The 10,368-nt window shown below is 47.4% G+C and overlaps 1 protein-coding gene and 1 pseudogene across 3 annotated transcripts in view; one reads left to right on the forward strand and one right to left on the reverse strand.

Moving 5' to 3' along the window:
- The window catches only part of TOP2A (DNA topoisomerase II alpha), a 33,081-nt gene extending 25,126 nt beyond the window's left edge, over positions 1-7,955 (forward strand). For all 3 annotated transcript variants that reach the window (XM_058675398.1, XM_058675399.1, XM_058675400.1), the window contains exons 28-35: positions 471-653; positions 1,643-1,733; positions 3,080-3,232; positions 3,452-3,587; positions 3,744-3,787; positions 5,278-5,400; positions 5,812-6,014; positions 7,560-7,955. In XM_058675398.1, the coding sequence (XP_058531381.1) occupies positions 471-653; positions 1,643-1,733; positions 3,080-3,232; positions 3,452-3,587; positions 3,744-3,787; positions 5,278-5,400; positions 5,812-6,014; positions 7,560-7,688 (1,062 nt within the window). In that variant the 3' untranslated portion in view covers positions 7,689-7,955. The remainder of the gene's footprint in view (positions 1-470; positions 654-1,642; positions 1,734-3,079; positions 3,233-3,451; positions 3,588-3,743; positions 3,788-5,277; positions 5,401-5,811; positions 6,015-7,559) is intronic.
- LOC105942137 (calcyclin-binding protein-like) lies at positions 6,245-7,184 on the reverse strand (annotated as a pseudogene).
- Positions 7,956-10,368: the final 2,413 nt, after the last annotated feature.

The raw sequence follows: 10,368 nt of genomic DNA on the forward strand, positions 1-10,368 counted from the left end.
GTCGTGGAATCAGGAGTAGATCCCCAAAGTGTCCCTACACACCACCTACCTTTTCAAAGTATTCCTTGCTCATCTCTACATTGCGGTGTGGGGTTTGGGGGGGAGAGAGCCCCCGTTCTCTAGCTCATGCCCACATAGCGAGGGCTGAGCCGGGCCTGGCGCCAGGAGCTCCCGCTTGCCTGGCTTGGTGCCCGCCACCCAGTTGCTGAACCATCTTCAGTCGTCCTGCATCAGCAGGAAGCTGGAATTAGGAACCCACTGGGAATTGGAGCCGAGCACCTGCAGCGGGTGGACGGACGCTTGGTGACCGCCTGTCCTGCTTCCCTATGGCTGATGTTACACTGCATGATAAAACACATGAGCACAAATTTACCTTGCGACATGACCAATTGAAGTCGATATGACCTGACATCTTTTAGGTATTGTAATGTCCTTGTTTATAAACTTCCTTTCTTATATCCTCTTTCTAGGCCGTTGAAGCCAAAGAAAAACAAGATGAACAAGTAGGACTCCCCGGGAAAGGGGGGAAAGCAAAAGGAAAAAAAGCACAAATGGCTGAAGTCTTGCCTTCTCCACGGGGACAAAGAGTCATTCCCCGAGTGACCACAGAGATGAAAGCAGAGGCAGAAAAGAAAATCAAAAGGAAAATCAAGGTAAACCTCTTGAATTTTACACATATGCTACGTGCCTTTCTGCTTAAAGCCAAACAGATTAAATTTCTAATTCCACAGTTAGAACTTATCCTGTGCCTAGCAGTAGCTTTCTTATTGTGTCAGGTTGTTCCCTTTAAGAATCAACTATTTAAGTAAATAAACAAATAAAATTTTATTTAAAAGGCAGAGGCGAGACAGACAAAAAAGACATGTTTTCCGTCTGTTGGTTCCATCCCCAAATGGCTCTAGCCAGGAGCCTGGAATTGCAACCAGGCCTCGCTAATGTGTGGCAGGGCCCAAGAGCACGAGGGCCTTCTTCACTGCCTTCCCAGGAGCGTTTGCCGACAGCTGGATTGGAAATCACTCTCATGGCATGCCAGCAAGTCCGGTAGCAGCTTAACACTCTACACTGCAATATTAGCCGCTTGTATTGATCTACTTATTAAAAGATTTAATTATTTTTATTGGAAAGGCAGATTTACAGAAAGAAGGAAAGACAGAGAAAGAATCTCTGTCTGCTGGCTCACTCCCCTAGTGGCCACAACACCTAGAGCTAAGACAACCCAAAGCCAGGAGCCAAGAACTTCTTCCAGATCTCCCACACGGGTGCAGGGTCCCAAAGCTTTGGGCCGTCCTCCACTGCTTTCCCAGGCCACATGCAGGGAGCTAGAAGGGAAGTGGAGGAACTGGTACTCAAGCAAGCACTCCCCCATGGTGTCAGGGGACAGCGTCTTAAACTACTGGACCAAGCCATGCCAAATACTTGGTTTTTTCCCTTTCATGTTTAATGATCTTGAAAAAATCATTTATTTATTACTCTTTGATTATATAAGAGGACTCCAAAAAGTTATTAGAAACTGGAATTTAAAATATTGCACATTTTTCATGCACCTATGTTAAGCTCCATTGTAAATGTTTATATATTTGAATATAGAGCATTCTAAATAATGGGGTGACAGAACTTAACTGTTTTTGTTTTACTTTCTTAGAGTGAAAATACTGAAGGAAGCCCTAAGGAAGATGGTGTAGAGGTGGAAGACTTAAAACAAAGATTAGAGAAGAAACAGAAACGAGAACCAGGTATAAAGCATTTAAGGAGAGTGGTAGAGTTAAGGCCGACTCGTGCTCATGACCTAGTACCTGCACACAGATGCTTAGAATGCTTGTGTTGACTTGAATTGGCTAACTTGAAGAAAAGCTGTGTTAAGACTTAAGCCATTTGTTGGCCTTTGGATTTGATTCATTCTAGAAGAAATTTTGTAATGAAGCGACTTAATTTTGTAACTTGAATTCTTTAGTTGGGAATTTAAAAAAACAATGATATGTCACATACTGTCCAGTTTTACAGTTCTAGGATGTGAAGCTTCTCAAGGACAGCAATTCCACCTCCCCCCACCTTTTTTTTTCTCTTGATAAGATTCTTTTTATTACAAAGACAGATATAGAGAGAGAGGAAGATAATGATTCACTCCCCAAGCAGAGCTGTGCCAATCTGAAGCCAGGAGCCAGGAGCTTCTTCCAGGTCTCCCATGCAGGTCTCCCATGCCGGTGCAGGGTCCCAAAACCTTGGGCGGTCCTCAGTGCTTTCCCAGGCCACAAGCAGGGAGCTGGATGGGAAGTGGAGCTGCCAGGATTAGAACCACCGCCCATATGGGATCCTGCCACGTTCAAGGCGAGGATTTTAGCTGCTACGCTATCGCACCAGGCCCTAGCCAGACTCTTATAACAGTTAGTCACCCAAAAAGAAGCACTGTATCCATTAAATTACTCCTTATTTCCTAAAACACTTTCTTCCGCTAGACAGTTGTTCAAAAGTCTGTCTCTAAAGATACCTACTCAAGGCATTTTTTTCATGTTTTCAAGGATTATACATGTCGTAATACAGATCATATTTTGGGGTTTTTTTTAAGGCACAGGGAACACTCCATAAATACCTTGCGAAATTAACCTCCCATAGAGGTGACAGTCCCCCTGTCTGCACTGTCGGCGCTGCTTCCCTGGGGCCATGCGGCCAGAAGCCTCTGGGCGTCACTCTGTTCAACCAGTGGCAATGTTTGATACCGGAAATATTTGAGATTCCAGAGCTTTTCATATTTTGGACACATTTTTCTGTTCTAAGTACTCCTAATCTAAAACCCTGATATGTTCCAATGCCCTCATAGTGAATCTGTAGCTTTGTTATTCCAGCTCAACATCTGTATCTCAACTTGGACGTCTTTCTTAGAGAAGCCTGAGTTTTCTCGATGGCTACCATATGCCTCGCATAAGCACATTGCTTATGAGATTAAATAACCAGGCTGTACATTCCTCAAGAACAAAGATACTGTCCTTTCCTTTTTACCACTGTGGTCCCAGTGCTCAGTAGGATCTTAATGCGGAAGGGGTGCTGTATGGAGAGAGTCAAAGAATAAATATCGCCCCTGCAGGGACCAAGGCAAAGAAACAAACCACACTGCCATTTAAACCAGTGAAAAAAGGAAAGAAGAGAAACCCCTGGTCTGACTCGGAATCCGACATGAGCATTAACGAAAGTAACTTTGATGTTCCTCCACGAGAAGTCGAGCCACGGAGAGCAGCAGGTGAGGGCCCTGCCACGTGTGCATGCTGGGAGATTGACAGACCAGTGTGTTTCAGGGCTTACTCCCAAAAGTTACCATGTCGTAAATTGTGACGAACCGAAGCATCTTCTAGGAGATTAAAATGAAGCTTAAATATTCAAAATATGTTATCTCTGTTAACCAAATGTTTCTATTCTTACCTGCTCTGATTCTTTATGTATGCATGTATACTTTTAATAGCAAAAACGAAATTCACTATGGATTTGGATTCAGATGATGATTTCTCAGATTTTAATGAAAAAACTCAAGATGATGATGATGATGATGATTTTGTCTCGTCACATGCTGATCCACCCAAGACCAAAACTTCCCCAAAGTAAGTATTTGATTTAATGTGAAATTCATCACTGCATTCAATAGTCTATGACAAAAATTTTTTTTTTTTCCCATAGTACATTTTTACGGGTATAGGAACAATTCTTTATAGTTTGACGTATTTAGAATTGGTTATCAGGATGTTGTTTTATTCTAGACACACGGACAAGGAACTGAAGCCACAGCAAGGTGCCATGTCAGGTATGTATTCAAGTGCAGAGTGATGTTCCTGCATTCCTGGGACACTCAGGTCAGTTACAAACAAGCAGTCTTCCATATGCTGCCCACTCCCCAGGGGCCCACACGATGGCCAGGACTGGGCACACCACAGCCAGGTGTCAGGAGCTGCTCCCATATAAGTAGGAGGGGTCCAAGCCCTTGGACCTTCTTTCACTGCTTTTCTCACACCAATAGCAGGAGCAGAACTGGAAGTGGAACATCTGGGGCACGTCCATTAGGGATCCTGGCATTGCAGGCAGTGGCTCTACCCACTATGCCAGCCCCTAAATTTTTTTTTTAAAGACTTATTTATTTTTATTGGAAAGTCAGACATACAAAGAGGAAGATCTCTGTCCGATGATTCACTCCCCAAGTGGCTGCAGCGGCCAGAGCTGAGCTCATCCGAACCCAGAACCTTCTTCCAGGACTCCAGCAGGATCCCAAGGCTTTGGGCCGTCCTCGATTGCTTTCCCAGGCCACAGCACCCGTGTGGGAGACCTGGAAGAAGCTCCTGGCTTCAGATCAGCTCAGCTCTCACCATTACAGCCACTTGAGGAGTGAAGCAGTGGACAGAACAGCCTTGTCTCTGTAGATCTGCCTTTCCAAGGAAAATAAATAAATCTTAAGAAAAAAATGGGGCCCGGCAGCGTGGCCTAGCGGCTAAAGTTCTCGCCTTGAACGCTCCGGGATCCCATATGGGCGCCGGTTCTAACCCCAGCAGCTCCACTTCCCATCCAGCTCCCTGCTTGTGGCCTGGGAAAGCAGTCAAGCATGGCCCAAAGCTTTGGGACCCTGCACCCGTGTGGGAGACCCAGAAGAAGTTCCTGGTTCCCAGCTTCGGATTGGCGCGCACCGGCCCGTTGTGGCTTACTTGGGGAGTGAATCATCGAACAGAAGATCTTCCTCTCTGTATACCTGACTTTGTAATAAAAATAAATAAATCTTTAAAAATAAATAAATCTTTAAAAAAAAAGATGTATTTGTTTGAAAGGCAGAGTTACAGAGAAAGAGATACTCCTTCCATTGGCTCACTCCTCAAATGGCTACAACAGCCAGAGCTGGGCCAGTTCAAAGTCAGGCGCTTCCTCCACGTCTCTCGGATGCAGGGGCTCTAGCACTCGGCCCATCCTCCACTGCCCTTCCAGACACATTGGCTGGGAGCTAGATCAGAAATGGAGCAGCCCGGATTTGAACCAACGCCCATATGGAATGCTGGCACTACAAGGTGACGGTTTTCCCCACTTCACCACAGTGCCAGCCCCAGAAAAAAATCTGGTTTTAGAAAGTAATCATGGTGCTTGTCAGGTATTACACTAGGTACTAGAGACAGGAAAAGAAAAACTTTGTTGCTGATGAAGAACTCAGAAATAAGAACAAGATTGTAAAAAGCATTGTTTTAAGTTGGTTTCAATAGGAATTCATGTCAGGAACAAAGTGTGTTACTCAGGAGTGCTGCTTTCCGTCCCGCGCAGTGACCCCGCAGGACAGTGACGTGGAGGACAGTGCCCCGCTTGCTGCTGGGGCCCCTGAGGAAACTGAAGCTGTGAAGCCGGTTCCTAAAACGAGCGTGGCAGTGAAGAAGACAACAACAAAAAGTAAGTTCAGTTGAACATGAGCTGGTACTGAGATTAACTAACTGGCTTCACCAACCAGTTTCAATCTTATATTCTTAAAACTGAAAGCTAAGCCTTTTCAACTTAGTAAAAAAATTTTAAGTGTTTCTCAAAATGCCAAATATTCTCCAGTGCACTTCTCAGCCCCTTGGCCAAGATCACTTGTATTCAGTTCATTTCTATGATAGGGATAGGATTTATACGTAGTTACAGATGTTTAACATAAATGATTTTTTAAATTGAATTCTTAATGCTTTGATCTGCTAATGTATCTTCAGCTCTATTGTCTTTTCCGATGTTAGTTGTACACAGTCAGGTTGCTGAAGAGAGTTCATAAAGACAAAACTTCATCTACGATTACTGGCCTTGATCAGTGCCTTTGTTGACTTGCAGCTCTGTCTTCCACCTCTGTGACGGGTCCCAAGAAAAGGGGGCCGCCAAAAGGAACCAGAAAGAATCCAGCCTCCAAAGCTGACGTCCCGCAGAAGCCCGAGGCTCCCAAAGCGATGAAGAATCCGCGCAAGAGAAAGCCGTCCACGTCCGACGAGTCTGACTCTAACTTCGAGCAAGTTGTCTCCAAAGCAGTCGCAAGCAAGGTGAGTCCAGTTAGTCCTTTTGCTTACATGTTTTGAAGCACAGTTACTTTTTAAAATAAGCATATTTTATTCAAGTAAATCTTCCAGTTAAGAAATGGAGAATTTGTTGTGTTTACTTAGGATAAGGATTTGTAAATAATTACCTCTGTCAGACAAATTCGCATATGCAGCTCACCCATATTCCCTGTTGGAAACGTTAGTATTTCCACATCACAGTTCCCAAAAAGAGTTTAGTAAAGTCTCAAAATTTGACGTCTCTTTTTGGCTTGTTTCTCTCTCCATTCCAGCCAGGCCTTACTAAGTTTGCTTCATATCATCATCTCTCCATCTTCACAGATTTTCTCTAGAACATTCATTAACCCTTCACTAGGATCTGCTTCCGCATCGTAGGAGGCCTTTTCTTTCTCTCTGCATTCTTTTTCAGCCTGAGTCAGATACTCCCACTGTGTGTTTTCTTCCTTTTTTCTATGTAGTAAGAACTGTATCCATCTTTGGCTTTTTCTCAACTGCCTTCCACAGAGATGGGTTTCAACAGATTGTTCTCAATCATGACATAACTCTTGCCATTTAGTTCAAAGGACCTTTTGTGAAATGCACTCGCACGTTCTCTGTGGGAACTTGGTGAACTCCAGTTAGCGTGATGTGGATCTTCACAGGCCTGTCTGATCCCATCGAAATTGCTGGTTTTCATGGACGTCCTGTTGAGATGGAGCCACCACAGCAGCTGGCTAGTCATGGTCGAGACGTTCCGCTTTCTTCTGTGACTTCTGCTGCATCTTGTTGGTTTCTGTCTCAATCTTGGATTTTTCTGCTGTAAGGACGTTATGTGTTTATCCAAGTAGCCTTTTCCCAGCAATACCTTTACCTCTTCTAGATCTTTCCGCAGCTCTTCCAAAGCTGAAGTCATGATCCGACTGGGTCAGGCCCAAACACCTGAGCTGCAGCCACGCAGGAGAGAGAGCAGGAAATGTCACCCTGGCGTGCTCAGCCTGGCAGGCCCCGCAGCCCGTGCCTGTGCCCAGCCCTGAGCCACACCGCAAGCCTGCCTCACACGCGCAGCCTCACAAGCTCTTGCTCTTAATTTGACCTGGCGGGGGTGGCATTTACAAGACAGCCTTTATCCTCAGTTCACTTCCCAACTTTGGCCTAGGACCAAAGCCAGGAGGTAGGGACCCACTGTCTCCCAGGATCTGCGCCAGTAATGGGCAGTCCGTCACATGAGAGCTGGGAATCCACCCAGGGCACCTGGACGTAGGACACAGCTATCTTAACCACTATGCTAAATGCAAACTGGAATCTGGCGTATTTTTAAGAAAATAAATTCAAATTTCATAATCCATTCGTCTTTACTATGGATAGTGTAGTGGTAACAAAGTGAAATACGTCACTTCTCTAGTCGCTGAGAGGCAGGTTGGTTGCCTGTGACCGATCTAGTTGTTGCTGCTTAGCAGAAGGTAGGAGCTCCTTGAATTAGAATCTGTTTCACACTGAGTGGCACTGTCAGCGTTGCACTGCTCCAGTTAACTGAGCTTTTCTCCTTCTCAGAAATCTAAAGGGGACAGTGATAACTTCCATCTGGACCTGGACTCCGCCGTGGCTCCTCGGGCAAAATCCAGCCGGGCAAAGAAACCCATCAAGTACCTGGAAGAGTCAGACGAAGATGATCTGTTTTAAAGTGCGAGGTGATTTTTTTAAATAATGAGCCGAAGACTGGTTTTAAAGTTACCTGGAGCTCTTAATTCCCTCCCCAGGTATCTACAGAGTGACCCTCCCACGAACATTATTTTCTTCTACTTTGTGTTTTGTTTTCTTTTGTCCTGGAAATCTCATCTTAAGTTCTGGACTCCAAGCTGGGTATTTCATCACTTCAGTATAAAGTAATCAATTACCCACTCACTAAGCTAAACTGGAGCACTTTCATTTAAAAGTGCCACCCTGCTTTCCTTCAACCACTGCGAGACACAGCATTTTCATTTTCTAAGTAATTTTCCATCAGATAGAACTTTGTGGTGCACAGGCTGTTGAGCCTGTGATGTGCTGCATGCTCGTTCAGACAGGGGAACACTGCTCAGTCTTTGTGTTTCCAGAATATCACTAAGGGCTAAAGAAAAGCACCTTAGTCGTGCCTGTATGACCTCACCTGGTGAGCAGGACGAGATGAGGCCAGCGCGTGAGTGTCCCGGCTCTGGCCGCAGCACGAGCATGGAGGCAGCAGAGCCTGTGTGTCACGCGGATGCCGTGTGTGTGGTAAGGCGTTCAGTCCGTCTGAGAAGACTGGCATGTTTTCAACTTGTGAACCTTTTAAGACCTTGCATTGTTTCATGTGTGTGCCTCACGTGATGTCATCCATGTTTGTAAATATTTACTATGTTTTTCTGTTTAGCTTAACTCCAACAATTTTGTACTTTAATAAAATTTTAGTTCTATACATTGCAACCATTCACTACCCTTTTTATTTATTCCAACCCAGACTGTGCCTTTATTCTAAAACACAGCCCCTGCGTCACTTCCTTTGGAGAGCAGTCCCAGCGCTCTCGGCCTGGCAGCCCCTGGACGTGGTGACAGATCCGCAAGACACAGGCTGCCACCTCACTGTGGCCAAGAAGGGTGTTTTGTTCCTGGGATTTTAGGAATAGGATAAGTCCTTCCTCTTTTTTTTTTTTTAAATATTTATTTTTATTGGAAAGTCAGATTTACAGAGAGAAGGAGAGACAAAGATCTTCCATCTGCTAGATCACTCCCCAGGTGGCTACAATGGTCACAGCTAAGCCCATCAGGAGCCAGGAGCCTCTTCCGGGTCTCCCACACGGGTGCAGGCTTTTTGGCGTCCTTGACCAACACAAACTGGTGCCCATATAGCATCTTTGTGCGTGTAAGGCGAGGATTTGGCCCCTGAGCCATTGTGGTGGGCCAGCAAGCTACTTTCAAATCAGTAAATAAGTTACCTATGATTTATCCACTGGTGTGCTCCCCAAATTGCCAAAACAGCCATGGCCAGGCTGGGTAGAAGCCAGGAGCCAGTGGTGGCACGGGGACCACCTGCTGCCTTCCCAGGCACATTAGCAAGAAGCTGAATTGGAGGCCGAGCAGCACGGCTTGAGCTGGCATTCCAGGGTAAGAGCCCTGTGCTGCAAGATCAGCCTCTCCCAAATACAACTTACTGATGTCCTCAAGGAGTTGACTAGATTATCAAATTATTTGTTCATGGAGGGAATCATTTTTAGAGCGGTGCAACCATCTTAAAACTGTTGAACCAACTGATCGAGTGTGGATAAGATGAAGGACTTGGGCCCGGCACGGTAGCCTCGCAGCCAAGACCTCACCTTACCTGCGCTGGGACCCCATGTGGGCACTGGTTCGTATCCACGGGGGTCTGCGGAAGGCCATGATGGGGCCACCGCAGCGTCCTCCCGGGCCACTGGGTGAAGCAGGCCCCGGGGGGCCCGGCCGCCAGCCTGTCTTCAGGCAGGGCCAAGGATGCCACAGGCTCTGGGCAGCGTCAGCGACACCTCCTTCCAAGCTGGCCAGCGGCGCCATCTGGGGAGGGGACTGGGCCCTGGAGATTATGGAGGCCCCTGTGTCTGGCCGGGAGCCACAGGGAGCCACGCGGGGCTCTCCAGCCCAGCCCCTCTCCCCCACGCCCAAAGCCACCAGGGTCAGGTGGATTTTTCCAGGCTGGGCTGTTGTCCTAACCCAGCAGGAGCCCTGGGCAGGGGAGCTGAGGTGTGACCAGGGAGCCCCGCTTGGGGCTAATTGAAGGGAACAGCTTTTCCTGGGCAAGTGGAGGTCAGCTAAGCCCCCACCCCACATCCTGTTATTGGATTTGGGGGGGGCGGGGAGGGCAGTTGCTTTCCCTTTGGTAATTTAACCCCCCATCTCCACTCCCTAGGGACTCCTCCCCATCCTCCTGTGCTCCCCAGAATGGTTAGCATTTTCCATGCTGGGTCAGGCCCCTAAGCCAGGGGGTGAATGGTGTGCATCCCACCCTTCCTGTAAGTGGGCCGGGCAGGGGACAGTAACAGATGGAAAACAGTGCGGGTCCCCAGGGAAGTCCTGGTGCTCCTCCCCATCCCCCACTCCCGCAGCAACTGCCACGCATGCCGGCCCCACACAAGGCCTTCAGCCGTGGGACCGGCGGGGGACGGACAGTTCCAGGACGGGCTTACCCGGGGGTGGCGACCCCATCAGGGCGCAGGGTCAGGGCCGGGGTTGTTTCCCTGGCTGTGGGCAAGCGCCCTCTCGTGGCCGTGCAGAGCTGCACAGCCTGGGGCGGGGCCCAGCAGGTGCACAGGTGTGGAAGCGAGTGGGTTGGGATTCAGCAGGCTCCTTAGGAAGGCAGAAGGGACCAGAAGGG

Source organism: Ochotona princeps, chromosome 17 (genome assembly GCF_030435755.1).
Source record: "Ochotona princeps isolate mOchPri1 chromosome 17, mOchPri1.hap1, whole genome shotgun sequence".
NCBI classification, from domain to species: domain Eukaryota; kingdom Metazoa; phylum Chordata; class Mammalia; order Lagomorpha; family Ochotonidae; genus Ochotona; species Ochotona princeps.